Raw genomic sequence first — 26,840 nt, 5'->3', positions numbered from 1 at the left:
GACGAAGAGCTGGGCCTTAGGAGTGCACCGAATGACATCAGGAAGGCTGTCAGACAAAGTCCAAAGCGTGAGCCATGAGGAGATTTACAGTTCAAGCCTTGTAGGGCAAAGGGACTGCCCTGGAAATCTTGACAGCGGCGAGGGCGAGTCCGACCTGCCCAGCCGGGACTTGCTCTGCCCAGCCGGGCCTTGCTCCGCCCTTCCGGATCCCTCCGCAGCCGTCGTCGCAGACCCATTTCGGCGCGCAGGCTCAGGCCCCGCCTCCGGCCAGCGGGACGCTGTGCCACGCCCCCTCCAGAGCGCTCCAGCCTCCTTTCGGCGGACCCAGACCCCGCCCCCGTCCGGCCCGCCCTAGCCACGCCCCCTCAGCGCGGCGCCGCCTGGCTGGCTCCCGGCCCCGCCCCGTCCAGCCTCCGCCCGGCGCGACCTGGGCGGCCGCATTCAGTGACTCCGCCCGGCGCGCGGAGCTGCAGCCATGGCTGTCACCGCCGAGGGCGCCCGAAGGAAGGAGCGCGTCCTCTGCTTGTTTGACGTGGACGGGACCCTCACGCCGGCTCGCCAGGTAGCGCCCCGACGTTCCGAATCCCCAGCCCGGAGTGTCACGCGGACCCGCGAGGGCAAGCATGGGGCCTGCGGCGGCGTGACCGCGGACACTCCCGGTCCCGGTGTGGGATGCAGCGGTTCCCGCCCTTGCCCTCCTAGGGCCGAGCTCCCCTGGTGAAGGGGACCTTGGTACCCGTGCCCCAGCCTTCCGGGCGTCCATGCCCTGACCTTCTCGGGAGCGCTGGGGCTAGTTCCAGTCCTGGAGGGAGGGGGCTGTGGGTGGGGGCTCGGCTCTTTCCCCAGGAAGGTTCCGTACGGCGAGGCCTGGCTCCGGGGCTCCCACCCCGTCTCAGCCCTAGGATGCACCAGTAGTCGAAGCTGGCATCTGAAGCCATGGTCCCAGCAGGGCCTGGCACGCGCCGAAATGTCAGCGTCGCCCTCTGGTCGGGGCAAGAGGCTCTCGGAGCCCTCCCGCCCCTGAGTTTGCAGGTCTGAGGCTGCGTTTAGTTTCTCAAGCCCCCACCCGCCCACCTTCCACCCGTGTCATGAAGCGGAGAGGGCTGCTTTCCTTTTTCGGGGGCTCCATAAACCTGGAGGTGGTTACAATGGAGATACTGAGGCACAGTGAGAATGGAAGTGAAGTTCTCCTTCCGAATCAACCCGTGGGGCCATCCTCCGACCTCTGCACCGCACCCAGTTTTCTCCCTTTGCTCTCATCGTGGGCGAGTCCTCAGACCCACCCTCACCAGCTGGATGCATGAATAAGCAGGCTTCACTCGTGCCCACCCTGTGGGTATTCCACCCTCCAGCATGAGGGCCCCAAGAGCCACTGGAGGTTCCTCCCTTAGCAGGAGTAGTGGGGATGTGTTTCTGGGCAGAGGCTGATAGGAACCCAGGTCTTAGCCTCCCATGGCCCCTCCCCTCCCCTTTAGCCAAGTTGCCTTGGCTGGGGATGGGGTTTTGGAAAGGGATCAGCCCCCTTGCTGGGTGTGGATCCTGGAGCCAAAGGCAGCCTGGAGGGAGGGTGGTGGGGCCTAGGCACACCTCCCCCAACCCTTTGCTGTATCACAACAGCCTGAACAAGGACTGCCTGTTTATTGTCCACTGCAGGCCCTGTGCTTTGCGTTTTTCAAAAGTAAATTTTCAATTATACATGTGTTCACAGGACACATTCATTTTCGTAAAGAATGAAAATAATATAATAGGGAAAGCTAAAGTCCCCTCTGAACCCACAAGGAAGGGCTCAGCCCCCTCCCCAAAGTTGCTTGCTTGGGTGGCTTCTTTCCAGACCTTTAACTGGAACTATTTGCCCAGTGAAAATATTAGGCATTGTTTTGTAAGGCTATTTTTAATTAATTGGCATTATACTATATGTGCCTTCCTGTGACTTGCTTTTGGTAGTTAACGTTGTGTCTTGGGATCCTATTATATTGAAGCACAGGCCTGCCTTACCTGAGTACCTGCAGTAGAGTAGGTATGTGTCATTCTCCTGTTGACAAGCATGTAAGTTGCTTGCAGTTTTTTCACTATTATAAATATACCCCTTATGAACCTCCATATATACCTGGGCAAGAGAAGTGGAAATTCCAGGTGATGGGGTATATGCATTTTAAGTTTAATAGATCCTGCTAAATTACCTTCCAAAACAGCTATACCAGTTTGCATTCCCCCAACAGTATCCAAGAGCGCCTGTTTCCCTGCATTGTCACCCACTTTAGATGTTGTCATTTTGTATATTTAAATGGATGAAAATTCAGTTTATAACTCACTAACATTTCATTAGGAGAATCTTTTCACATCATCAGTCACCAGTTCATTGTTTTTCATTTCCAAGTCCTTTGGATACATTATCCCATTTAATTCTAACAGCTGCCCCTTTATACTATGTACCCATTTAACAGAAGAGACATTGAGGGAAAGAAAGACAAAGCCATTTGCTCAAGGTCATCCTGTTGTTAGGGACTTGAGTCAGAGTTTGAATTAAGGTACATTTAGTTTTAGACATCAAAACAAGTGAGGGACAAGTGAGTATCTCTTATCCAAAATGCTTGGGACTAGAGATATTTTGGATTTTTTCATATTTTTTAATATTTGCACATACATAATGAGACAACAAGATATTTTGGGGCTAGGACATAGGGCTAAACACAAAATTCATTCATGTTTCACATATACCTTATACAGCTGAGTGGGATGTTGCTCACCCATGATCCCAGCTACTCAGGAGACCGAAGCAAGAGGATCACAAGTTCAAGGCCAGCCTGGGCAACTTAGCAAGACCCTGCCTCAAAATGTTTAAAAATGGGGTTTAATTGTAGCTTAGTGGTAGAGTGCCCCTGGGTCAAATCCCCACTACTGGAAACAGTACACACACACCTTATACACATTGCCACATAGCCTGAAGGCAATGTTATATTTTTCCTTTTTTAATTTTTTTAATTTTTTGGTGCTGGGCATCAAACCCAGGGTCTCATGAATGGTAGACAACTGCTGTGCCACTGAGCTATATACCCTGGCCCTATTTTATACAATTTAAATTTTTTTTTTCTTTTTTAGATATGTACATGACAGTAGAGTGTATTTTTACATGTTATACATACATGGAGTATAACTTATTCTAATTAGGATCCCATTCTTATGGTTGTACATGATGTGGAGTTTCACCATTGGTATAGTCATATATGAAAATAGAAAAGTTATGTCTGATTCATTATACTGTTTTTTTTTTTAAGAGAGAGAGACTTTTAATATTTATTTATTTTTTTTATCTTTGTATGTGGTGCTGAGGATCGAACCCGGGCCGCACTCATGCCAGACAAGCGCACTACCGCTTGAGCCACATTCCCAGCCCCCATTCTACTGTTTTTCCTATTCCCATCCTCCCTCCCTTCCTCCTTGTTGTGAATTAGCATCAGAGATGTATCAGAGAGAACATTGGGCCTTTGTAGTTGTTTTTTTGTTTAGAGATAAATTGGCATTATACTATATGTGCCTTCCTGTGACTTGCTTTTGGTAGAAAAGCAAGTCACAGCAAGATAGAACCCAGGGCCTAGTGCATGCAAGGCAAGTACTCTACCAGCTAAGCTGTATCCCCAGCCCTGGGCCTTTGGTTTTTGGGGATTGGCTTATTTCACTTAATATGATAGTCTCCAGATCCATCCACTTACCAGCAAAAGTCATTAAGTCATTCTTTTTTGTGGCTGAGTAATATTCTATTGTGTATATGTACCACATTTAATTAATCCATTCATTTGTTGAAGGGCACCTAGGTTGGTTCCATAGCTTAGCTATTATGAATTGAGCTGCTATAAACATTGATGTGGGTGTATCACTGTAGTATGCTGATTCTAAGTGCTAGGGTATATACTGAGCAGCGGGATAACTGGGTCAACATATAATATTTTTAGTGTGCTTCCGTGACCCATCAGATTAAGTCAAGAATAAAATTTTCCACTTGTGGTATTATGTCAGTGAGCAAAAAGTTTTGAATTTTGGATCATTCCTGATTTTCAGATTATGATGCTCAGCGCCTAGTGACTGACATCAGGTAGAAAGTGAGCTCCCTGATTCTGAGCACTAAGTGGGGGCTAAGTGGAGGTCCCTGAGTCAAAATCCTTCTCTTCCTCCTTCCCCACTGCAGAAAATTGACCCTGAGGTATCAGCTTTCCTGCAGAAGCTGCGCAGTCGGGTGCAGATTGGAGTGGTGGGCGGCTCCGATTACTCCAAGATTGCTGAGCAGCTGGGAGATGGGGATGAAGGTAGGAGTGTGCTGGAGCCTGTTCCAGTGGTGAGAGTGGAGGGAACAGGGAGCTGGGGAGTCAGAATATTCCTGGGCACCCCAAAGACCTTGTACTGCTTCTGTGGGGCAAAAGAGGTAGAGAAGCAGCAGCCAGATGCCCCCTTACTGAGTCAACAAGCACTGAGTGAGCCAGTGGCCAGGCAGGGGCTGGGAACAAGTCTGACCAAATCCTGACCTTCTGCAGTTTACATTCTCATGACTCCCTCATGACTCCCTGTTGAATCTAGTATTCCTCCTCTTTAAAATGGGCATTATTGGGGCTGGGATTGTGGCTCAGCGGTAGAGCACTCGCCTAGCATGGTCGGGACTCGAGTTCGATCCTTAGCACTACCTAAAAATAAAGGCATTGTGTTGTGTCCATCTACACCTAAAAAATAAATATTAAAAAAAAAAGTCTGGTAGAATTCAGATGAGAATTCCCAGCTTTAAAAAAAATGGACATAATCAATAGTGGCTATGATTTGTTGAAAATTTCCAGGTGTTTCAGGGCACAGTAGCTTAGACCTGTAATCCCAGCCATGAGAGGCTGAGGCAGGAGGATCTCAAGTTCCAGGCTAGCCTCAGAAAGTTAGTGAGGACCTAAGCAACTTAATAAGACACTGTCTCAAAATAAATAAAAGGAGCTGGGGCTGTAGGTGAATGGTAAAGCACCACTGGGTTAAATACCAGTACACAGGGGAGGGGGGAGAGTAAGGAAGTGGGGAAGGGAAGCAAAGCAAAGCAAAATAGATGACCAGGTGTTAAAGCTCTCAGGTAATCCTGGCCAGAATAGAGAGATCATCCCATTTCTAACAGTGGACTAAGTCTCCCAGGAAGTGATTTGGATCCCAGAGCCTTTACTAAGTGGCAGCTGATAACCTCTAGTTCCTTAAACCAGAAACTTCTTTGAATTTTCCTTTTCCCCACATCCCCTTGTTTTTTCCACCAGTGTGTCCAAAATGATCTCCCTCTCCTGTCTACGTCTCCATTTCCAGCACCCCACCATAGTCCAGGTGATCACCGCCCCCACCCCACAAACCCTGCTGGAGCATCCTGGCCCTGCTCCCTCTGCAGCCCAGCTCACCCACCCCAGCAGCTTCTGTGGGCAGCGAGAGCTGAAAACTCCCCAAGGCAGTCAGCCCAGGGAACAGGGAAGCCCAGAAGGGGAGTCTCCTCTACTGTGGGGCTGTGGGAGCACAGAGTGGAAATGGCGCCCCCTGCTGGGAGTCCTGGAAGGCTTCCAGAGGAAAGAGCCGGATCTTGGAGGATAAGCAGAGGACCTTAGGGGGAACATATAAAGAGCTGGAGGAGTGATTGGCTCATGGGAAAGGAAAAGCTGTGGAAGGAGAGGAGGGCTGGAGAAGCAGGTTCAGGATGGAACCCATGGGCTCTGAAGGCCAAACCCAGGAGTGCAGGCTTCCTCTGCTCTACTTTCTTGGGGTAAAGCGGGCGCTGATCTCATGCTCTCTCTTTCTCCCTGGCTTCTGTGTGGCCCTGAAGTCATTGAGAAGTTTGATTATGTGTTTGCTGAGAACGGGACAGTGCAATATAAGCATGGACGGCTGCTCTCCAAGCAGGTCAGCACCCCCCAGGATCTAGCCAGCAGTACCCCACTTTTCCCCACTGGGACGTTGCACAGGTACCTTCTGGTCTGGGGAGAGATCTCTGCCACATCTGAGAGCCTGTGTTCCTTGTCCAGACCATCCAGAACCACCTGGGAGAAGAACTCCTACAGGACTTGATTAACTTCTGCCTCAGCTACATGGCCCTGCTCAGACTGCCCAAGAAGCGGTGAGGTCCCATCTGGCCTGGCTCCAGAACTTGGGACTTAAGGGAGGAAAAGTGTGGGTCTCCCAGATGGAACCTGGACTCAGTTCCCTGGCTTCCCACCCCCTGTGGTGATGCTGGCATGGTCCCAGGACTGGAGCATGCTAGCAAGCACCCTACCACAGAGCTGCACCCCAGCCCTGGGCTCCTGATTTAGCAGTGGGTGATTCTTGTCCCCTGTGAAGTCAGGGAGACTGTACTCATTCTCCTTGGCTCTCATTCTCCCTGGCTGCCGCCCTCCTTCCTGGGCCTTCCTCACCACCAGCGGAACCTTCATCGAGTTCCGGAATGGCATGCTGAATATCTCGCCCATTGGTCGCAGCTGCACCCTGGAGGAGAGGATCGAGTTCTCTGAACTGGACAAGGTGCCACCCACTATGCCAGTGCAGGCCTGTAGGTCTGGGGTCTTTCAACCTCTCTGAGCCTTTATTTTCTCTCAGTAATGTGAACTGTGGGATCGGGGGTGGCCCCGGCTGAACCAGCATCTTTTGATCGCCATGTATCACTGCTATGGGCCCCTTCTTTTGCTGGTTTCCCTTCCTCATGACCTGCACCCTAGCTACCTCCTTCCCCAAGCCAACACCTAGGGTGTATCGTTGCTACCTTCCCATCCCATAGTGTCCAGGATCCAACAACTCATGTTCCTTCAGCCTCGGGAACCAGCCTCAAGTCTGCTCAGCTGCAGGACAACACCCTACTCCCCAGACTACTGTCTTGTCCCCCAGGCTGCCCCCAATCCCGCCCCCTCAACCCGGTCTGCTCTCCAGCAGTGCCCTTGACAATCTGTTACACATGTCGTCACCCCCCACCCCTGCTGGCAGTCCTTCCAGGCTCCCCAGCCCCTCTCCAGCCCTGAGGGCTCTGCCGGCTCCTGCTCCACTTCAGCCTCCTCTCAGCATTGGATGTGCATCTGCCCCGTCCGCCATGCCCTCTCAGGATGGTGGGCATCTTCCCTGATGCGTTCCCACCGCCCTGTGCGTGCCCTCTCTCACCAGCTGGCTGCCCTCCCCTCTGCCCCCTGCTGCAGCCATGGCCTCCTTGCTTTAGCAGACAGTTTCCTAGGGTGCAGACTCAGCCCCCACCAGCTCATCCGCTCACCTCCTTAGCTCTGCTCACATGTCACCTTTTGGTGGCCCTCCCAAGCTTCATGTTCACACCGCACCTCTGTCAGTCCTGCACCGTTGCCCTGTCTTAGCTTCCCCAGCATCAACCGCTGCCCTCTGACCCCCCACACTGTCTACTTTTAAGATCTCAGTTCCTCTATCAGCTCTCGCCAAAACCATCATCTCCACAGACTTGTGTGACTTGTTGGCTGATGGGTCCTGTGTGCCTCATACACAGCAAGTGCCCAGAAGTACTTTTTGTCTTTTTGCAGTGCTGGGGTTGAGCGCAGGCCTCGTGCATGCCAGGCCAGCGCTCAACGCTGAGCCATACCCAGCCTAGGGAATGCCTTTGAATCTATGAAACAAGTGGCATTAATTCCATTTTATGAACGTGAAAATTAAGGCTCAGAGGGGAAATGACATACCCAGGGCCACCTAGGCTGTGGGCTGCAGAGTGAAGACTGATGCAGCCCGCTGCCTACTGGTGCTTCTCTGAGAGGGGAGGGGCTCAGCGACAGGACTCCTACCCTGTGTTGGAGGCTTTCTGTAGGCATGGCCACAGCCACAGGGATCTTTCTGGTTGGAGTGGTTTAAGGGCTTCTGGAGGGCCTCTGGCCTCCCTGAGGCCCACACAACCACTGGGAAGGCAGAGCCAGAGCCAGCAGGTGTCCCATCCCTTATATCTGTTTTCCCAGAAGAGGGAAGCACCCTCTTCATTAATCATTTCCCCATGCTTAACCAAGAAAATAGGCTCAGAGACTTCAATGACCTGCCCACGGCCACACAACACAGCAGGCAAGCCTGGAGCCCTGGCAGCCTGTCCTTAGGTCTCGGGTAGGGTCCTATATGCCCTTATCTTGTGGCATCCAGGGCTGCCTCTCCAGGTACCACACCACCTGCCTGTGTTCCAGCCCTGCCCAGTCTGTTCAAGGTGGTGCTAGTCACTCTGCTCCCTTGCCCTGAAATCCTCAGTGGCCCCTGGTCCCCCAGAATGTGTTCAAACCTCTCAAGCCAGTCCTCTGTGAGCTGACTGTCCCATAGAGCTCAGTGCTGCTTCCTTTCCATTTGTTCCCGTGCCCCCGCCAGCCCAGAAGCCAAGATGTGTGGCCAGGCTTGCATGTTCCGTGGTCCCCCCCAGGCCTGGCCTGCCATGCCCGCCATGATCTCAGCAGGGTCAGGCCCAGAGCAACAGTTCCCTGCTCCACGCATCAAGGTGCTGCGCAGAGGGGCAGGAGTGGGGGCTCTCCTGGGTCCTGCTGAATCGCTCAGCCCAGCCCACAGAACATGCCCAGTGAATGGGTCCACTGTGAGGCCACATCAGCGTCCTATGCCACACCAGTGCTGGGACCTGCTGCTGCTTAGTCATGGTCTTCTGCCCTTGGCCTCTCACACTCATTTGGTGCCTGAGCCTCAGTTTGCTGTTATCTTGGGCAGAGCTGATGGGTCTGAACTGTGCCCTAAGGTGGACATGTGACGAGGACTTGGGCTGCCTGTCCCTGGGGCCTTCCTCCTCCCACCTCTGCTCACAGGCCTCTTTCAAAATACCCCATCCACACCCATGGAAAGGCATCTGGCCAGGTTCATTTCGAGGACCTTCCGGATCAGGCCCTGGCTCTGCCACTATGGCTGGGCACCTTGATTGAACAAGGCAGAGTCCCTCTCTGAACCTCTGTTTCCTCATTTGTAATGTGAGGGTCAGACCCACCTAGAGGACCAATGAGCTTGTGTGGACAGGGCCTAGCATAGGGCTGGGCCTCCTGAGCTTCTGTCTGCACCCTTCCCTCTGCAGAAGGAGAAGATTCGGGAGAAGTTTGTGGAAGCCCTGAAGACAGAGTTTGCCGGCAAGGGATTGAGGTTCTCCCGAGGTATGTCCATCCCACAGTGGACCTGAGAGGCCTGGCCCAGGAGCCCACCCCTCAGGGCACACAAGGCACACTGAGCTCCAAGCAGGCAGGGGTTTAGTATTTGCCAGAGCCCAGCACCCCCTGCCCAGGCAGATGCCCCACGCCGGGAGCTGAGCTTTCTTCCTCATGCCTCCTGGGCTCAGTCTGCTTGCATGTCCCAGGGCCAAGGCAGAGGCCTCTGGACCCACCTGCTCCCCTCCACCACTGGCAGCGCATCCGGACGGCCACATGGCTGACACAACTGATCCCTGACCACAAACTCCCCCTCACCCAGTGGCCAAGGGCGAGACCAGCTGCCAGGCTCAGTTAAAGCCTGTGCTGATCACAGGGTCCCCGGGCTCCTCCTTCCTCCAGACACAACCCAGGGCCTCGCCTCTCCCTGCCTTGGGCACTGCGCTCATCCCCCAGACGTCCCACCGGGCCATGCTGGCTGGGTGAGGCTCCCCCAGCACTCTAAGGGCCTTATCCCTGTGCCCCTGAATCAGACTGTCCTTGAAGATCCCGAGTCCGTCACTAGGCAGGCTCCCAGGAAGGAATGAGCAGCCCCCTTGTCTGCCCCACAGGAGGCATGATCAGCTTTGACGTCTTCCCCGAGGGCTGGGACAAGCGCTACTGTCTGGACAGCCTGGACCAGGACAGCTTCGACACCATTCATTTCTTTGGGAACGAGACTAGCCCTGTGAGTGCAGCCCCCTCAGGTTCCCCACAACCCAAACACTGGAGGTCCAGGCCCGGACTCAGGGCAACAGCAGACCTCTTGGGGGGGCTCCTGGAGGACCGCCCATGCTCACTAACCCCATTAGGCAGATTGGGCGCCTAGGACCCAAAGAGGGCTGGACACTGGTTCCACGTCACACAAGTCAGGGCAGGGCTGACACCGCTGTGAACATGGACTTCCTGCTGGCTCCTCCTGGGGTCTGGCCTGGGATTGTGAGGGGAGGGAAGCTCCTCCTCCGGGCACCACCTCAGGGTCTCCTTTGCCCTTCCCTGTGTGCAGGGCGGGAACGACTTTGAGATCTATGCTGATCCCCGGACCGTTGGCCACAGCGTGGTCTCTCCTCAGGACACAGTGCGGAGATGCAAAGAGATCTTCTTCCCAGAGACAGCCCACGAGGCCTGACTGGCCCACACCTGTGCATCTCGGTGTCCACTGAGCCTGGTCTTGATGAGGCCAGGGCCCTTCCTTCTCTGGCCCAGGACCTCCTGCGAGGCCCACGGTCCCCAGCCAGTCAGCTCCTAGAGAGACTGGCTCCTGTCCTCCTTGTGCCCAGAGTATCCCCATCTTCCACTCTGGTGACTCTGGCCACAGCTGCTGCTCGTACTTCTGAACCAAGCAGGTCTCCCTCCACCCAGGAGGCGGCGCGTGCTAGAGGAGGATAAGGATCCACCCTGTCCTGCCCTGACCAGACGAGGGGCAGAGTGTTGGGAGGGCACGTCTCAGAGAACTTTGTCACATACATTAAAATTCCCAGGATGAGGTGTGGTGTCGGACGCCTGTGAGGGGATGTCTGGCCCCAGTCAATGCTTTATAGCCACCACTTTGCAGATGCGGAAACAGGGACTGGGACCTGCCCGGGTCACCCAGGAAGTGTGATACACTGAAGCCCCAAAACGGCTAGTTGGGTGCGTCCTTCCCCAGGGAACCTGCAGGACAAAGGCAGCTCTGGGCCAGTGTAGGTCACAGTCGAGAGTTTATTGCCAGTGTTAGGAAGGATGGGCAGTCCGTGGCTGGGGTCTCGGGAGGACTTCTGACTGGGGCCTGGAGGACCCAAGAATGGGGAGGAGAGCTGCTGCCCACTGCCCCCAGGCAGCCCCAGGGCACCTAGAAAGGGGGTCTGCTTACAGGAGGGAAGCCTGGCGGGCAAGGAGTCCTGTACCAACAGGCCCTCAGCCAAGAGGGCCACAGGTCCTTATCCTCAGGGACAGACCTTGCCGGAGAAGCCTAGCTCAGAGGGGGTGTCAGGCTGGCCCTGCCCACTGTTGGGGCTGGCCAGCGCCCCCAGCAGCTCTGGTCTCCCTGCCTCTGTGGAGTGGGCACCGGGCAGGGGTGAGAAGCAGATGTCCCGCTGACCTCTCGCCTGGGTTTTAGGCACCTACACGGCCACTCAGCCAGTTACTGATCCCCTCATCTGGGTATTCGAGCCCCCAGTTTTATTTGCAGAGTGGGTCTCATAACAGCCGCTGTCCTGGCGGGCCCTCCCTTGAGCCTGTGACCCCTTTTATGCCACTTTATGTATGCGCTCTCTAGAAGGAGGTGTGGTGGGCAGGGCCTGCCTGGTCTCTTAGGCCAGGCCACCTCTGATAGACACACACATCTTAGTCCCATAGGGACTCCAAGCCTGGACAGGATGAGGACCACCTTGGCTAGGGGCCTGACAGGGACCTGTGGGAAGGGGGTCTGGCCTGAGTTTGCAAGGCCCATGGTCTCCCAGGCTGAGGGCCATCTTTTGGGGGCCTGGCCAGGCCTGGCCTGAGGGAACATATCAGTCCATCAGCAAGTCCTCAGCAGCTGTCATGGCTGGGAGTCAGGGTAGAGGGGATGGCTCCATCCAAGCTGAGGAGCTGTGTCCCCACTCCTTGCCTTGAGGGAAGGAACACAGCCTCAGTGGGCTCAGAGCCACTGCCAGGCCGAGGGGGGCCTGGCCAGTGAAACAAGAACCCCTTTCTGGAGCTCCTCTTCCCCTGCTGGAGCTAGAGGCTCCTGGAAAGCACTCACCTGCCTGGCTTCTGAGGGAAAGGGGCCAGGCCGTGGCAGAGACCCCCAGCCCAGGGCAGGAGGCAGGAGCACAAGCAGGGTCTGCCCAGGACCAGGGCTGTGGGCAACAGTGAGGGAAGCAAGCTCTTAAGAGAGGGGTCCCCTGAGTCCCTGTGAGCCTGACGCAGGCTCACAGAAGCTCAGTCAACAGGTGAACAGCGGACAGGGGGCAAGAGGGTGGGGTGTGTGCTGCAGGGAGAAGGGAGGAGGGGCAGAGCTGGCAGCCTCCCCTCCATCCGGCTCCTGGCTGGCTCACACAACAGTCACGGGTCACGGGTGGGTAGAGGCACACACTCACGGCCACGAGCACAGACAGACAGATGGACGTGCACACTGAGGCCGCCCAGGGCTGGTCAGCAGCACTGTGGGGGCACAGGGCCCGCTGCTGCCCGCCTTCCCGGTGTGGCTGCCCCTGCCTAGGAGCCCACGACCTGGCCAGACCACGTCTCATGGGGGGTGTGGGGGGCCAGCTGGGTGAGCACCACCTCCACGGCCTGGAACTTCTGGTTCTTGGGTGGGATGGGGCACATCTTGTAGGTCACCTCGTCGCCTTCCACGGGCACATACTCTCCCTCAATGCTGGTGAATAGGAGAGGGGCGTCAGCCCAAGAGCAGGCCCCTCTCTGGGTGGCCTGGGTGCAAGGCAGCCTGGCCCCAGCCTAGAGAGGCCAGGGAGCCTGGGCCAATCGCCTAGCAAAGCCTCGTCTCTCTCTCTGTGAAACTGGAATCAGACATAGTTCCTTCTCTGGGAGTTGAGGGTGAAAGATCACAGGGGGTGTCTCCGAGATCCTCCATCATGGCATTAGGGGTGGGTGCAGACGGGCCAAGACCCACCTCTCCCGTCATTACCTACCAAAGGCCCCTTCTCGGCTGAGGCCCGCATGCCCCCTCCCCCCAGCCCCAGCTGCCTCCTTCCACACACCCCCAGCCCCACCCAAGAGGGACACAGACCTCGCCAGCCTAAGGGGAAGCGGGAGAGGCCCCTCTGAGCCAGGAACAAGGAGGTGAAGGGAACTCACTCAGATACATGCACGAAGATGTCCTCCGATCCGTTCTCGGGGGTGATGAAGCCGTGGCCCTGCGAGCGTGAGAACTGCTTACAGACGCCCTTGAACACAGGGCCGGCCGAGGCCCGGGCTGTCCTGGGGATAGGGTAGGGGGATTGGAGCTGCGGCCTGGGGAGACCCCCTCTGGAACCCCACCCTCCCTGGGCCCTGCCTGTGAAGCTGGCCTCAGGGCTGTGGGAACACAGAATGCTGCTCATTCAACTTCACATCATTCCCATTTGACTGAGACCCAGAGAGGGAAACTGACTCTCCCAGGGTAGCACAGCAAGAGGGTCTCCTGACTCCTTGCCAGTGCCTCCTGTCTACACAGCACCCTCCCCTCCTTGTTTGGGCTTAAATGGGTTCCCGTTGTAAGAACCCTGATGAAGAACGTCCAGCCCGGGCTTGAGTACCTCCCCACGGGGGAACTCGCGCTCCTGAAGCTGCTGTCACCCACGCGTTCCTCACTCATTTTCACTTGCCATTTGCTAAGCATCGGCTCTGTGCCCGGACTTGGGTCTGACACACGACAGTCAACATTGCCACAGAAAACAAACAAACGGAAAACACCCTTCGGCCAAGCCAAGTCTGTGTCCCTGTGGGTCTCATAACCCCCCACTGCGACCCTCATGGCCTCATCCAGTGACCTGACCTGCTCCACAGGGCCAGCCTGCCCACCCCTCCCGAAAGGCAAGCCCCGTGCGGCTCCGCCTTCCCGGGCCACCCGAGCCCTTCTTCACCAGGTACACCTTCCCAACCCTGCCAGCAGGTCCTCGTCCCTGGGCCTGGGTTCTCCTTGCCCATCCCTGCCAGGCGTCGATGGTGGGGGACAGGGTCCCCAGACTGTGAGCAACTGCGAATGGGGCTCTTGTCTCACTCATCTCTGGGTCCCTGGTCAGGAGCTCAGTACATTTTTGTGGGATGAAGGAATAAACATGGAAGTTACTGGAAGCTCCAAACACAGCTTCTCCATCCTCAGGTGAGGACAGTGGGTGATAGAGGATGGGAATGGGTGGGGTCAGCCCCGTCCTGAGGGAAGACCAGAGACTGAGCCCGGAGCCATACTCACGCTGAATATGTCCTCGTCCGTTTGGTTGGCAGAGGGCTGGGCAGGTCCCGAGAAGCGACTCCGCCTCGTTCCCAGACCCTGCTGCCCTCCCTGTGGAAAGGGAAGGTAGGCCAGACAGGGGACTTGGGGGAGTGGAGTGGGGGCACCACAGGAGGTGACGTGGGCTCCGATGTCATGGTGGGGCCAGCAGGAGAGCCTGGTGGGCTCTGTGGCTCGGGGGCCGGTGAAGGGTTTGGGCGTTCTTGCGGGCAGGGCCCGGCCTGGCCCTGCTCGGTGGCCTTGCCAGCCACAGGCTCCGTCTGCAAGGGAGAGAGGGAGGCATGGGTGAGTACTGCGGGGTACGCTCTGCATGCTGGGGACAGCTCTGCGCGCTGGGCACGAGGAGGGAGGGCGGTTCCTCCCTGCTGCTCCTGCAGCATGGCCTCAGCCTCTCAGGCCTCTCAGCCTCTCTGTCCACCAGGAGGACACAGCGGTCATGTCAGAGTTGGGTGCAGCTCAGGGGTAAACCATACGCTCAGCCTGTGTGGGGCCCTGGGTTCCACCTCAGCACCAAAACAAAAACAAACAAATGCCATGTAAGCCCCAAGTGCTTCAACTTGCAGTCCAGGCTTCTAACCCCAGGGGCTGGGGAGGTGGAATGCAGGATGGCCAAGATTTGAATTGTGTTTCAAGTTCACAGCTCTAGGTTCAAACCCCAACTCGGTCACCTACGACTTGGTGATCTTAAGCATGACCTCTGCAGACCCACATGGTGGCCAGGGGTGCGGGCTCCAGACCTGACAGCACGGGTTTGAATCCACCTACCTGCTCTGGGGCCTTGATCGACACTCTTGACCTTTTGCATCATTTGCTCTAAAATTTGGGTATAGGTTGCTTCTTACTTCATAGAAAGGTTACTCTGAGGGTTAAATACATGCCTAAAACCAGACCACACTTGCCTAGCAAGCACAAGGCCCTGGGGTTGATCCTCAGCACTGCAGGGGACCGCGGGGGGGAGGGGGAGAGGGGGAGAGAGGGAGAGAGAGAGAGAGAACAAGACCAGTGCACCATGAGCTCTTGGGAATGTGGGCTATTTTTCCTTAGCCCAGTTTCAGCCTCTCAAAATGAGGCTGAAGGGCTGGGGGTGTAGCTTAGTGGAAGAGCGCTTGCCCAGCATGTGAAGCCCTAAGCTCCATCTCTAGTACAGCAGCAAAGAAGAGGAAGAAGCAAAACGAGGTCAATAATGTCATGTGAGGATATGGAGGATGAAATGATGAGTGTGGGCCAGTGCCTGGCATCCTGAGAGAGACCCAATGCACCCATATTGTCAATGCAAATTAATAGAAGTACCCAGTCAACAGCTGGTGCCTAGATGACCTTGAGAAAACCCACCCTATGTGTTCCTCTACTGAGGAAAAGGGTCAAGAAGTCCTGGAACCCAACTAAAGCTGCTGAGGAACCCGGGGAGGAAGAAGCACTTGCCCAGTAGAGCCAGGCGGCCTGGGCCCAGGAGAGCTCTCGCAGGCTCCTTACCAGCTGTTGATCCTGGGTGGCATTCCATTGGCCTCTGTTTCCTCATAGTGCAGCGGGGCTGATAACGCCTGCCTCACCCCCTCTGAGGCTGTGGTGGGTCTTGGCTATGGCTTCTCAGGAGTTCAGAGTCCAAGGGCAGGAAGACACCACCTAGCAGGGCTCCAGAGCCTAGGAGCCACTGGTCCACCCTGTCACTGCAGCATGTCCCCTGGCTTCTGCCCCAAATCACACAGCAAGTGAGAATTTTCTGGGCCAAGATGGTGAGCTGGCTCTGCATCCCTGGAGGTGGAGGTGGGGAAGAACCCTCCCGCCTCCCATGCTCTCCCCATGCAGCCGGGGAGGGCTGTGGGGCACTCAGCTTGGAGCTTACTCCAGGAGTTAGGGGGCCGGGCTTGGCATTTTCATCCCCATTTTATTTTTTTATTTTTCAAATTGATTGCTGCTGCAAATGCATGCTAGGCACGCACTCAACCACCAAGCTATGCCCCAGCTCCTCATCTTTTTTTTTTTTTTTTTGGTGGTGCTGAGGATTGAACCCATGGCCTTCTGTATGTGAAGCAAGCACTCTACCAACTGAGCTATTTCCCCAACCCCATGTTATTGTTATTTTTTGAGACAGGATCTCACTACGTATGTGCCCAGGCTGGCCTAGAACGCCTAGGCTCAAGCAGTCCTCCTGCCTGGGTAAAATATACTTTTCCCCCACTTTTTGAAGTGCTGAGGATCAAACCCAGGGTTGACCTAGCTCACACATGCTAGGCAAGCACTTTACCACTGAGTCACACCCCAGCCATGTGCCCCTTAGAAGAAAAAAGGGCTAGGGATGAAGCCTAGGGATAGGGCGCCTGCCTGGTGCCTGGCATGCATGAGGCTCTGGGTGACATCCCCAGCACTGCAAAAAAAAAAAAAAAAAAAGAAGTAAGGAGAAAAGTGAAAAAAGAGAGAGAAGCAATCACACAAAAACTTTCAGCCAATGGGGCTGGGAAGGTGGCTCAGGGGTAGAGCACTTGCCTAGTGCCTGTGAGGCACTGGGTTCGATCCTCAGCACCACGTAAACAAAAATAAATAACATAAAGATATCGTGTCCACCTACAACTTAAAAAACAAATTCATTTCATAGCAACTCTATTAAAAAAAGTCAAAAAATAGAAACAACTCAAATGTCCACCAACAGACGAACAAACTGAGATACAGCCTTATAGAAGGACATCGCTGGGCCGTGAAAAGACCCGAAGTAGCAATTCACACCACACCGCAACACAGGTGAACCCTGAACACGGGTCGCCAGGCGGAAGAAGCCTTTACAAAGCCCACACATTGCATGATTCCATTTACATGCAATGGCCAGAAGAGGGGCTGTGGGAGGGGACAGGGCAGAGATTTTTTGTGTGTTTGTTTTGTGGTGCTGTAGATGGAGCCCAAGGCTTCATGAACACCAGGCAGGCCCTCGACCTCGGAGCCACACCCCGGCCCCAGAATCTCACACTTTAAGCAGGTGGATTGTAAGGCCTATAAATAATATCTCAACAAAACTGTTACCAAAAAAAAAAAAAAAGACAGGCAGCAAGCTTCCCCAAAATGCCTCATCTGGGGAGGCACTAGGTGCCTGGCCTTCCTTGGACAGCCTACCCCACCTGGACGAAGGCTGGCAGGTGGTGAGGACAGAAGCCTGCCTCGGGCTCTCTGGGAAGCAGGGCGTCCTGGCCTCCCCACTGCAGTTTTCCCAAGCCTGGAGTTGTGCTTGGCAGTGACAGCCGGTGATGGGAAGTCCTGGGGGGAATGGGGGAGGGGGACAGAGTCCAGCAGTTACCAGGGAGATGCAGGCACTGAGCAGGGGACTGCTGAGCCAACCAGATGCCCATTGCTCCCAAGTCAGCCAGGTGACCACCACTCCAGACTCCACATTAAGCAGGCAGTGGGAAGGGTAAAGCGAGGACAGCCTCCCTGCCTCCTCTCCCAGGATGGGGGCTAGAAGCAGCTGAGACCAGTGGGGGCGGGGATAGAAGAGCCACAGAAGCCCTTTCCCAGGAGAAGACAGGAGGCATGTCAGGGCATAGCTGCAGGCAGCTTCCACCATGCAGAGAGCCAAGGCCCTACAGCCTGCCCCTCCCACTAGCCTCCTCTCTCCATCCAAGAAATGGAACTGTCTTGAGGATGGACGGGATGGACAGGGTTCGCTCCTCCCAGGCGGGCTGTTTTAGGTTTGGAGGTGCTGTGGGGGCACGTGGGCCCAGCTGGCCTTCCACTCTTACCCTCCTTGGGACTTGCCCACTGCTGGGTCCCTGCCCCTCATACCTTCAGTTTCTTTCTCTCTTTTTGGGGGGGCTCTGGGGATTGAACCCAGGCCTGTGCATAGTAGGCAAGCGCTCCACCAACTACAGCCCAGCCTGAAGTTTCTTTTTATTCAATTCCTGCTGCAGGCCTCTGACCCCATTTTGCAGACAAGGAAACCGAGGCTCAGAGAGATTCAGTCACTCAGTCAGGGCCACCATGTCTGAGCCGGGACTTAGGCCAGGACAAGCTGACCGGGGGGCCTTACAGTGGGGAGTCAGGAGCCCTGTGAGAGGCCCCATGATGCTGTGGACTTGCTGTGTGACCTTAGAGAGGGCTCTGGACTGGGAGCTGCTCAACACCCAGCAGCCTGGGAGGTGAGGGAGATGGGGTGGGGACACAGAGCAAGCCTCCATTCAGACCCTGTCTCCAGAGTGTCACGGTCAAAGAGGGCAGGGGAAATGCTGAAGGGTTTGCTGTCCGAATGCCTCCCACTGTACAGGGCTGTAAGGGACTGATTTTTATTCTGTAACCTTCCACTCGCCCTGAAAGGCTAAATTACAATTGTTTCCATTTTATACATGAGGCAGCTGAGGCTCCGAGAGGTTAAATGACTCACCCACGGTCACACAGGTAAGCAGGCCGGTGACAGAGCCCAGAACTGTCAGATGAAGAGCCAGTGTTCTACCTATGAGGATCAGTTCTGTTCCTGGTTCAGCTGGGTTGAGGCTGGAATTTTCCCAAAAATAACTTTCCCTGAGAAACTAAAGGCAAAAATAAACTCCCCTAAGAGCAGAGAGACAGAGACTTGCTTCAACTCCAGGAAAGGCCATCCCTAGAGGGATCTGGTGTCTGTCCGGGGGCTTTGGTGTCTGGAATAATTCCCTTCAGAACCAGCTCCTGGCAGCAGGGGGGCTGCCCAGGCTGGATCCGCCTCTGCAGCACTTGCTCAGCGACCCTCCCTTCCAGGTCTCAGTGTCCTCATCAGGACACCTGCTCAGGGCAGAGCCGGGGTGATGTCCCCGTGGGAGGGTATCTCCCAGGCCACAGGCTTTGGTTCTGACTCTCCAGTCAAGCTCGTCTTCACTGCCCTGCATGAAAGCCAAACTCCAAGGGACCCTGATCTACCAGTGGGGGGTCCAAGGATACAAAAACAAAACGTCAGGCCTATTTGGAGATGACCCAGGTGTGATGCAGTGGCATAGAGTCATGGCACTCTGAATGGTGACTCAGCCCTGGCAGCAGGTGACCATAGCCAGCTGGGGCTCTGCTCTAGTTCTCAACTCCTCTCCAAAAGAATGGAGCAGAAATGGTTGCTATGGTCCTTCCCCACCAGGGGAGCTGGGGGAGAGCAAACCCAATGCTGTGTAGACTAGCACATGTGGGACTAGCACATGTCCCTCTCTGGGCTTCAGCTTTATCTCTAGCTACATGAATCATGGCTGTTCCAGATGATTGAAGAAGGTCAGTCCACCTCTCCTCTGAGGTTGTCAAAAATATACATAAGGGGGCTGGGTTGTGGCTCAGCGGTAGAGCGCTCATCTCACATGTGCAGGACCCTGGGTTCGATCCTCAGCACCACGTAAAAAAAATAAATGAGTGAAATAAATAAACACACACACACACACACACACACACACACACACACACACACAGACATATAAGGGGCAGACCCCAAGGTGACATTTCCTAACCAGTGTCCTATATTCCAATAAAAAAAAAAATATTTACACATACACCTGTAACTGAAATAAAATGAAGTACCAGGCACGGTGACAAACATGTGGAAGACAGCTCTGCCCTTGGAGAGGCCCAGTTCAGTGTGGAAAATGGGCACATGATTCGAGTTTGGCATAGGAAGTCCTGCTACCACCTAACGGCTATAGCCACCTGCCAAGCCCTGCGCCCCAACCTACGCAAAGACTGCCATCAGCACACTTGGGATCCAGAGTAGTGAAAGAGGCTCCCTGAGGTCCCACGGCTGGTCAAAAGTACCTTTTCTGCACCCTGGAGATGTCTGGGGGCAAAGTACAGAAAGGCCCTGGGCAGGAGGGGCTAGAGACCAACTGCCCCCGTGGGGGAGCAGGGGTGTGGAAAAGCTGGGGAGCCAGGACTGGGGTTCTATTTCTGGCATTGCGCTGACTCAGACCTTGACCTTGGGTGAGTCACTCACCAACTCTGCCACACTTAAAAACAATTCCCCCAATGAAAACATCCCACCCCAAGCCCCCATCATGGGGGAGCAGATGGAGAGGAATGGGTACAGCTGCTTAAAAATAGAAAGGACGGGGAACATGAGGCTGGCAATGGAAGGGCTTGCTGAATGCTGGGGGCTTTGTCACCTTGTAGGGTGACAACATAACCTTGGGACCACCAGACAGAAGCTGAAACTTGTCTGGCTGCTCCCTTCCCCCAGCTTCCAAGACACTCCTTAAAATACCAGTGTCAAAGCTGCTCCTGCAGCTGGAGTTGACCTAATTAAACCTGGTTCCTCCCCCCACAGCATGTGTGAGTGTGTGTGTGTGTGTACACACGAGGGTGCTTGTGCCTGGTATGCACAGAGGGCTGCCTCAGCCAATGCTAGTGCTTAATGACTTGAGTGTCCACTTGCCCTGCCCCTGTCTGAGCCCTGGCTGTCTTGGGCCACTGTGTTTAAGGCCTTTGGGCTTCTTTGGCAGGGACAGTGTTGGGAACCTTTAGGACCACACCAGGAGAGCACTTCACATCCCAGCTCCGCCTCCGCCTGGCTGTGTGGTCCTAGGCAAGTCACTTTCCCATTCTGAGCCCCCTAGAAAGAGGAACAGACTAATCAAAGTCACACAGAGTGGCTGAGCTTGAATGAAAATCAGTGAGACCCCAGAGCCTGGAGATGTCCAGTGTGCTCTGTCCCCCACACTCCAGGCCTATCATTTCACTGGCTTTGAGGCAGAGGAAGAGCCCCCCACGTTGCTGGGCAGCATGGACATCGATATCTGAACTGCCCAAGCACCCCTCCACAAGGCTCTGGGTCTTGGCCACCAAGGTTGTGACTAGTGGACGTGACCCGCTCAGCCAAGCTCAGAGCGCCCTCTGCCGGGTGCCGCCCTGAGGGTGTCCTGGACTGATGGATGTCCCCTCTCCACCACCCATCAGTGTGGTTTCTCCAGGGTCCCTAGAGGCCCCCTGACCAGCAAGCATCCATGAACATTGTCCAGCCATCTCTTCCAGGCCTGGTGTAAATGTTTGTGGCCAAGACTGTCCTGTGGCCCTCCCAGCCCCCTGAGCTTCCAGTTCCTATTTGCACCTTGCACCTTTTATTTATTATTATTTTTAATTTTTTGGAGGTAGGGGCATACAAATCAGAATAGGCAAATAATGAAAGGACTTCAGGGAGATGGTGGGGGGCAAGGCTGGGAAGAGGAAACGTTCAGAATTTGGAGGCCCAGAGGCATCTGTGATGGAGTCAGGTTTGGGAAAAACGCTCCCCCCTCCCCAGGGCAGAAAGCCCCCTCCTGGAGGGCATCAGGCGAGTGGTGCCAGGCTCTCAGAGAGGTTGCCCACCCCCACCGGGTACACTTCCTCCTCCCCTCCCCCAGGCTGCCACACAGCAGTTCACCCTCTGTATTTATTATTGTTCTCTCTGGTCTCCCTCCTCTCCCCGGGAAGAACCCGCAGGCTGGCAGCCTGGCAGGACCTGCTGCCCCCCCCACCTTGTGGGTGCCAGCCTGCATCGCCCCTGTCTCCACCCGGCCTCCTCATGTCAGGGCCAGGCCACTCAGGGGTCAGCTGCCAGCCAAGGCCACCCTGACTCCCAGCATCCATCCCACAGCAGCAGTGTCCCTGCAGGTCCTGGCTTATCACCCTGCCCTGGGGGAGTAGGGCTGTGCCCAACAAGGGGGAGGCCAGAGGGAGCCCAGCAGGGACGCTCGGTGAGGTGGCTCCAAGGTGAAAATGACAAGGAGCCACCTCTCCAAGCCAATTAACACCGCTATCCCCATCCACACGGGGGGAAAATAGAGTCCCGAGGAAACAGCTGCTCCAGGCGCCACCGTCTGCTGGTCCCCGACGGTCCCTCCCAGTCCCAGCCCAGATTCCAGGGGCAGAGACCGGGGATGCTCCCAGCAGCACTCGCCTTTGGCATCCGCACGGCGCCCTGTGGTTTCCCCGCCACCGGCTCCCTCCCGGGTCCCCAGACCGAGGCCGGGGCTGGGTAGGGATCGGCCGCCTCAGCCTCCGGGGCCACACCGAGCCCCGACAGGCGCACGCCGGCTGGGGAGCCGCTCCGCCTCGGCTCCCCTGGGGGTCCAGCGGAGGGGGGGCGGGAGGGGCGCTGTCGCCGCGGCCCCCGGCCTCCTCCCGCCGCCGAGCCGGGCGGGCGCAGCCCCCTCCCGCCGGTCCCCGCGCCCCCCGCCCGGTCCCCGCCGGAGCCGCCGTTCCCAGAGCAGATGCCCTCGCCGTCCCGCCCTTACCTCTCCCAGCGCGGGGTCCGGGCGCTCGGCCTCCGGGCGGAGCTGGCGGGGGACGGTCCCGCGGCTGTGCCGAGTGCGAGGCGCCGCGGAGCGCGCCGCGGCCCCCCACTCACTCCCGCACGCCTCCCGCTGACGTCAGGGGAGGGGCGGGAGGGGCCGGTGGGAATTTGTATCCCTGCTTAAAGGGACACCCGGCTTTGTCGCCTCCGACCCAGACACCACCTCCCGAGCCAGGCACCGCCGGGGAGTGACTTAGCTGCGTCTCAGCCTAAAGCTTCTTGTTTGGGAAGTGGCTTTTATGGCTGGGCCGCCGTGTAATTTGCCCGGCCCTGTCAGGGCAGCCGCTGAGGAACGCCGGCGAGGAAGAGCTGGGGACCGCGCTGCCGACGCATTCCTGGCAATTAGAGCAAGGGGTGGGGTGGCGCGGGGCTGCGTCCGGAGAAGGGAGGTCCGGCAGAGGGGAGGCCCTCTGGGGGCAAGCCAAGTTCCCAGGGACTCCCAGACGTTCCTCTGTCTGGATGCTCCTGCCCTCCATCTGCACCCACATGGCCCTCCGCTTGTCCCCTGGCTTGACAGTGAGATGCCCTGCCCTGGAGTGAAGAATGTGGGCAAGTCACGGGGAGGCGTCTTTTTGGCACACAGCAGGCCCTTGAGATGGTCTATGGAATTGAACTGAAGAGGACCCTAAGGGAGTAAAGACCTAGCTTCTCCCCCCCACACACCCACACAAACACACACACTGGCAGAGGGGACTGATCCAGTCCAGGCACAGCACCCTGCTGGACAGCTGCCTGCTCCTAAAGGAAGCCCAGGGTCCACATCAGACAAGAGCCAGTTTTGAATTTCAGCCCCACAGTGTGTCCCTGGCCAAACCCCTTATCATTCCGAGTCTCCCCTGAGGATTGTTGGGGCCAAAATGCAACAACATCTGTGAGCCCAGGGCCTGGGTGGAGGAGGCCTCCACAATGGGGCCTCTGCCTCCTCCCATCCTTTCCCCTCAGCCTTGGCTTGGAAAGAAGTCCTTCCCTGCTGGTGCCTTAGTACCACTGGGCAGGCGACATTTTCTTTTTTTCTCTCGGTCCTGAGGATTGAACGCTGGGGTGCTCAACCACTAAGCTATATCCCCAGCCCCTTTTCCCCCATCTTTTATTCTAAGACAGCCTCTGCAAAAATTAATTAATTAAGAAGGAAGCCAGGTGTGGTGGCACACACCTGTAATCCCAGCTACTCCGGAGGCTGAGGCAGGAGAATTGTAAATTTGAGGCAGCCTGGGCAATTTAGCAGTAATTTGTCTCAAAATCAAATAAAAAGGGCTGGGAATGTAGCTCAGTGGTAAAGCTCCCCAGAGTCCAATCCCCAGCTCTACAAAAATAAATAAATAAATAATAATAAATAAGAAGGAGGTGGGAGTGGAAAGAGAAACAATTATGAAAATTAAAAGTGGTTAATAAAATAGCTGTGTAAGAAGCACTAAAGCTGTCCTACCTGTGAGGTAATGTGTTTCACCCTCACAATCACCCAATAATTTTATTCTTGTCTCTTTTTTCTTTTTCTTTCTTTCTTTTTTTTTTTTTTTTTTTGGTACTGAAGACTGAACCAAGGGGTGCTTTACCACTGAGCAACACCCCCAGCCTTTTTTATTTTATTTTGATACAGGGTCTTCATAAATTGATGAGGGTCTCACCAAGTTGCCCAGGCTGACCTCTAACTTGAGATCCTCCTGCCTCAGCCTCCTGAGTAGCTGGAATTACAGGTGTGTGCCATCAGACACGACTCAATGATTTATTTTGTCTGTTTTGTTTTGTGACGCTGGGGATGGAACCCAGGGCTTTGTGCATGCAAGGCAAGCACTCTACCCATTGAGCTATATCCCCAGCCCCCCAAAGATTTATTTTTGTCATCCTTATTTTACAGGAAGAAAGGGGGTCAGTGAGGAGGAAGGTCTTGCCTGTGTCATTCAGCTGGTTAGAAAGGTATTTGGACCCAGGGGCATAAAGCACCAGCCACACTTCCCTGCCCTTCCAGAACCTCCCAGAACAATGAGACTCAGTTCCTGATGGGACAAAAGGCAGGCCCAGCCTTCTGACTTCATCCTGGCCCTGACCTAAGATCTCCACGGAGGAAGCTCCCTCCTCACCTCAGGTTCTCTGCTCTCCTCTTTGTCTTCTTCAGTTCTCAAAATGCCCTCCCGGGCACCCCTCGCCTGCTTCTGGTAACAGCTCCGTGAGGCTCGCCTGGATGAGGAGACAGGCTTGGAGCCCTCTTGGGGTCACAGGGCTCCTAGGTGTCTGACAGGAGCCTGTGACTTCCCAACACACCAGCCTGCCCTTGTGAAGAAGGGCTGGGGCCACAGTGGACTCCTGTCCCATCTGCTGGAACTGCCTCCCTGCTGTCACCTGGGAAATCATTCCCCTCTCCATCTGCAGGACCCCTGTCCACGCCTGGCCCATCGGAACCAGTGTCAGGACCTGGGCGGGAATGTCAGTGCCGAGGCAGGCTCTTCTCCCAGTCACCTTGACCTTTTGATGGCTGAGCCAGGGGCCAGCAGCCAGGGGTGCCAAGGAGGACTTCTCTAAGCTCCAAGTAACAAGAAGGAGCCAGCCTTGACAGAAAACAGAGACATATTACAGTGGGGAGAGGCCTGGGGGGTATGCATGTTGGCACTGCAGAGGAGGAGGCTGGCGTGGCAGGACAGGGGAGGGGAGGGAGAGGAAGGACACAGGCTCGGAGGCCAGGAGGCCGTGAAGGCCAGTTCTGAGGAGGCTGAGGCCTGGCTCACTGCAGAGGAGGCCAGGGCCAGGGCTGAGGACCTTAGCCCCTCCCTTGGCATCCAGTTTCTTTCCCCGAGGCCCCTCCTGGCTGCCAGCATGGGCGCAGGGTCGCCAGCAGCCGGGTGCAGTGAATGGAGGAGGCTGGGCCTCAGTGAAGTGGTGTGATGATTATCCCCCCTCCCCCGCAGCCGAGGGCACAGCTGTTCATTCAGGAAATGAGCAGCCGGCACCACCCACCCACCCACCAGTCGCTGAGTAACAAAGAAATCGTCTGCTTGAAACCAGGGGCTCCACGTGGAGGCTATTTTTGTGAAAAGCTGAGAATTTAAAAACTCATCTCCTCAAAAGCCTCCCTCCCCGTGGAGATGCTGAGAGGTGGCTAGAGCCGAACAGTCCCTGAGTCCTGTTGACTCTATGGGAGTTGAAATTGCCCCTCTTGTTACCTACCCTCAGCCCACTCACAGGGGCCAGGCCTGAACTGACACAGCCTTGAGGCCACTGTAGCTCTTTATAGTACACAGACCCCTAAAACACTGCTGTCACTTGACAGATGACGAGGAAGCTCAGACACAGAGAGGTTAAGACACTTGCTCAGCCTCACACAGCTCATATGGAAATGCAAAGGTTCTGGTTTCATTACACCCTTGCTCTTTCGGCTATGCCACAGTGCCTTTGAAGTGTTTTCTCATCCCTGGACATTTGCCTTCTTGACCCTATAACTTGTCTCCAGCCTGTACTACATTTTTGCCTAGCAAATTAGGTAGCCCTTTCTTCCTCCTCCACCAGTATCTTCTCCAGTCCAACCACTACTACCAGGTCTCTTTCTTTCAGAGAGCTCATTTGTTCATGCACACATATGTTCAGCAAATTTCTGTTAATTACCTGCTCTGTGCCAGTTGATCTAGGCTCTGGGAATCCATCAGTGGACCAAGAAGTTGAGCTCCTTGAGTTCACGAGGGTCACATCTCTTCTAGAGAGAAATGTCTGATCACAAATGATCAAAACCAACTGGGAAAGACGGCAGAATCCGTGGAGCTGAGTCCACCTACTGAGATGTGGGCTGGGGACCTCTCTAAGGGGCCCTATAACTGAGCCCAAAGGGTGATGGAAGCAGCCTTGTGTAAACCAGGGGCAGAGTGTCTCCTGAAGAGGGGGCGGAGGGAGCATCTGCACACTCCGGTAACTTAAGGCTGCAGATGTGTTCAGAGCCTGGAGTAGGAGCGGGCAGGGCCACCCTCTGGGGGACTCGGGGCTTGGTGAGAGGGCTACTTCTCATCTGAAAGGAGGGGAAGGTGCGCCTTGTTCCTGCCTCTGGACAACACAACTGGCACCCGACAGGGCCCCTCTAAATGACTGGGGTGCCCACGTCTAGGGTACTGATCAATGTAGGCAGGAGGGTTGGGGAGTCTGGCTGGTGGGAGACCCTCCTTTGGCAGCTGGTGCTAGGATTCCTTCGGGGTCAAGGAGGAGCTCTCTGGGATGCAGCAGGGGGGACCCTGGCCCTCAGCTGGCCTCCCAGCTCCCTGCCCTGAGGTCCTGGGCTGGCAGCCAGTCTGACCCCTGAGCCGGGCTGGCTGTGAACCAAACCTAAGGCAAGCATCTGTCCCTACGTGCACTCTGGGCGGCGTCCTCCGGCCTCCGGCCTTCACAAGGACAAGGGCTCACCTCTAGCCTCGCCTTATGGACAAGGCCTTCCAGGATGCTTGGCCAGGGCAGCAGCCCTGGTCGCCATCACGTTACCTTCAGGACCTTTCTCAGGAGTGGTGTGAGGGAGGTTCTTGTATGTGTGTGCCGCTCGTCTGTCCCCGCACTA

General features: G+C 55.8%; 2 protein-coding genes across 3 annotated transcripts; one reads left to right on the top strand and one right to left on the bottom strand.

The window, feature by feature from the left end:
* PMM1 (phosphomannomutase 1) lies at nucleotides 1-10,632 on the top strand. Its single transcript, XM_081309552.1, has 8 exons — nucleotides 1-562; nucleotides 4,184-4,301; nucleotides 5,822-5,898; nucleotides 6,021-6,112; nucleotides 6,414-6,513; nucleotides 9,041-9,116; nucleotides 9,719-9,834; nucleotides 10,153-10,632. Exons 1-8 carry the CDS (start codon nucleotides 476-478, stop codon nucleotides 10,273-10,275), a joined length of 789 nt encoding a protein of 262 aa, XP_081165678.1. The 5' UTR covers nucleotides 1-475; the 3' UTR covers nucleotides 10,276-10,632.
* Nucleotides 10,633-10,829: 197 nt separating this feature from the next.
* Nucleotides 10,830-24,474, bottom strand: CSDC2 (cold shock domain containing C2). Of its 2 annotated transcripts, none has more exons than XM_081309554.1 (4): nucleotides 24,394-24,474; nucleotides 14,026-14,324; nucleotides 12,930-13,052; nucleotides 10,830-12,489 (listed from the first exon to the last, which is right to left on the bottom strand). In XM_081309554.1, exons 2-4 carry the CDS (start codon nucleotides 14,199-14,201, stop codon nucleotides 12,327-12,329), a joined length of 462 nt encoding a protein of 153 aa, XP_081165680.1. In that variant the 5' UTR covers nucleotides 14,202-14,324; nucleotides 24,394-24,474; the 3' UTR covers nucleotides 10,830-12,326. The 2 variants fall into 2 exon arrangements, with proteins under 2 accessions (XP_081165680.1, XP_081165679.1); XM_081309553.1 differs by lacking the exon at nucleotides 24,394-24,474 and adding an exon at nucleotides 22,257-22,599.
* Between the last annotated feature and the right edge of the window lie 2,366 nt (nucleotides 24,475-26,840).

This window comes from Spermophilus citellus (assembly GCF_964194105.1).
Source record: "Spermophilus citellus genome assembly, chromosome: 10".
NCBI classification, from domain to species: domain Eukaryota; kingdom Metazoa; phylum Chordata; class Mammalia; order Rodentia; family Sciuridae; genus Spermophilus; species Spermophilus citellus.
The sequence above is the reverse complement of the archived record's forward strand: the minus strand, read 5'-3'. Positions and strand labels throughout refer to the sequence as shown.

Coding starts and splice junctions, on each gene's coding strand:
- PMM1 (XM_081309552.1), top strand. CDS start 476: ATGGCTGTCACCGCCGAGGGCGCCCGAAGGAAGGAGCGCGTCCTCTGC. Junction 563..4,183: donor CCCTCACGCCGGCTCGCCAG/GTAGCGCCCCGA, acceptor TCCCCACTGCAG/AAAATTGACCCTGAGGTATC. Junction 9,835..10,152: donor TTGGGAACGAGACTAGCCCT/GTGAGTGCAGCC, acceptor CCCTGTGTGCAG/GGCGGGAACGACTTTGAGAT.
- CSDC2 (XM_081309554.1), bottom strand. CDS start 14,201: ATGACATCGGAGCCCACGTCACCTCCTGTGGTGCCCCCACTCCACTCC. Junction 13,053..14,025: donor CGGACGAGGACATATTCAGC/GTGAGTATGGCT, acceptor CCCTATCCCCAG/GACAGCCCGGGCCTCGGCCG. Junction 12,490..12,929: donor ATCTTCGTGCATGTATCTGA/GTGAGTTCCCTT, acceptor CCTATTCACCAG/CATTGAGGGAGAGTATGTGC.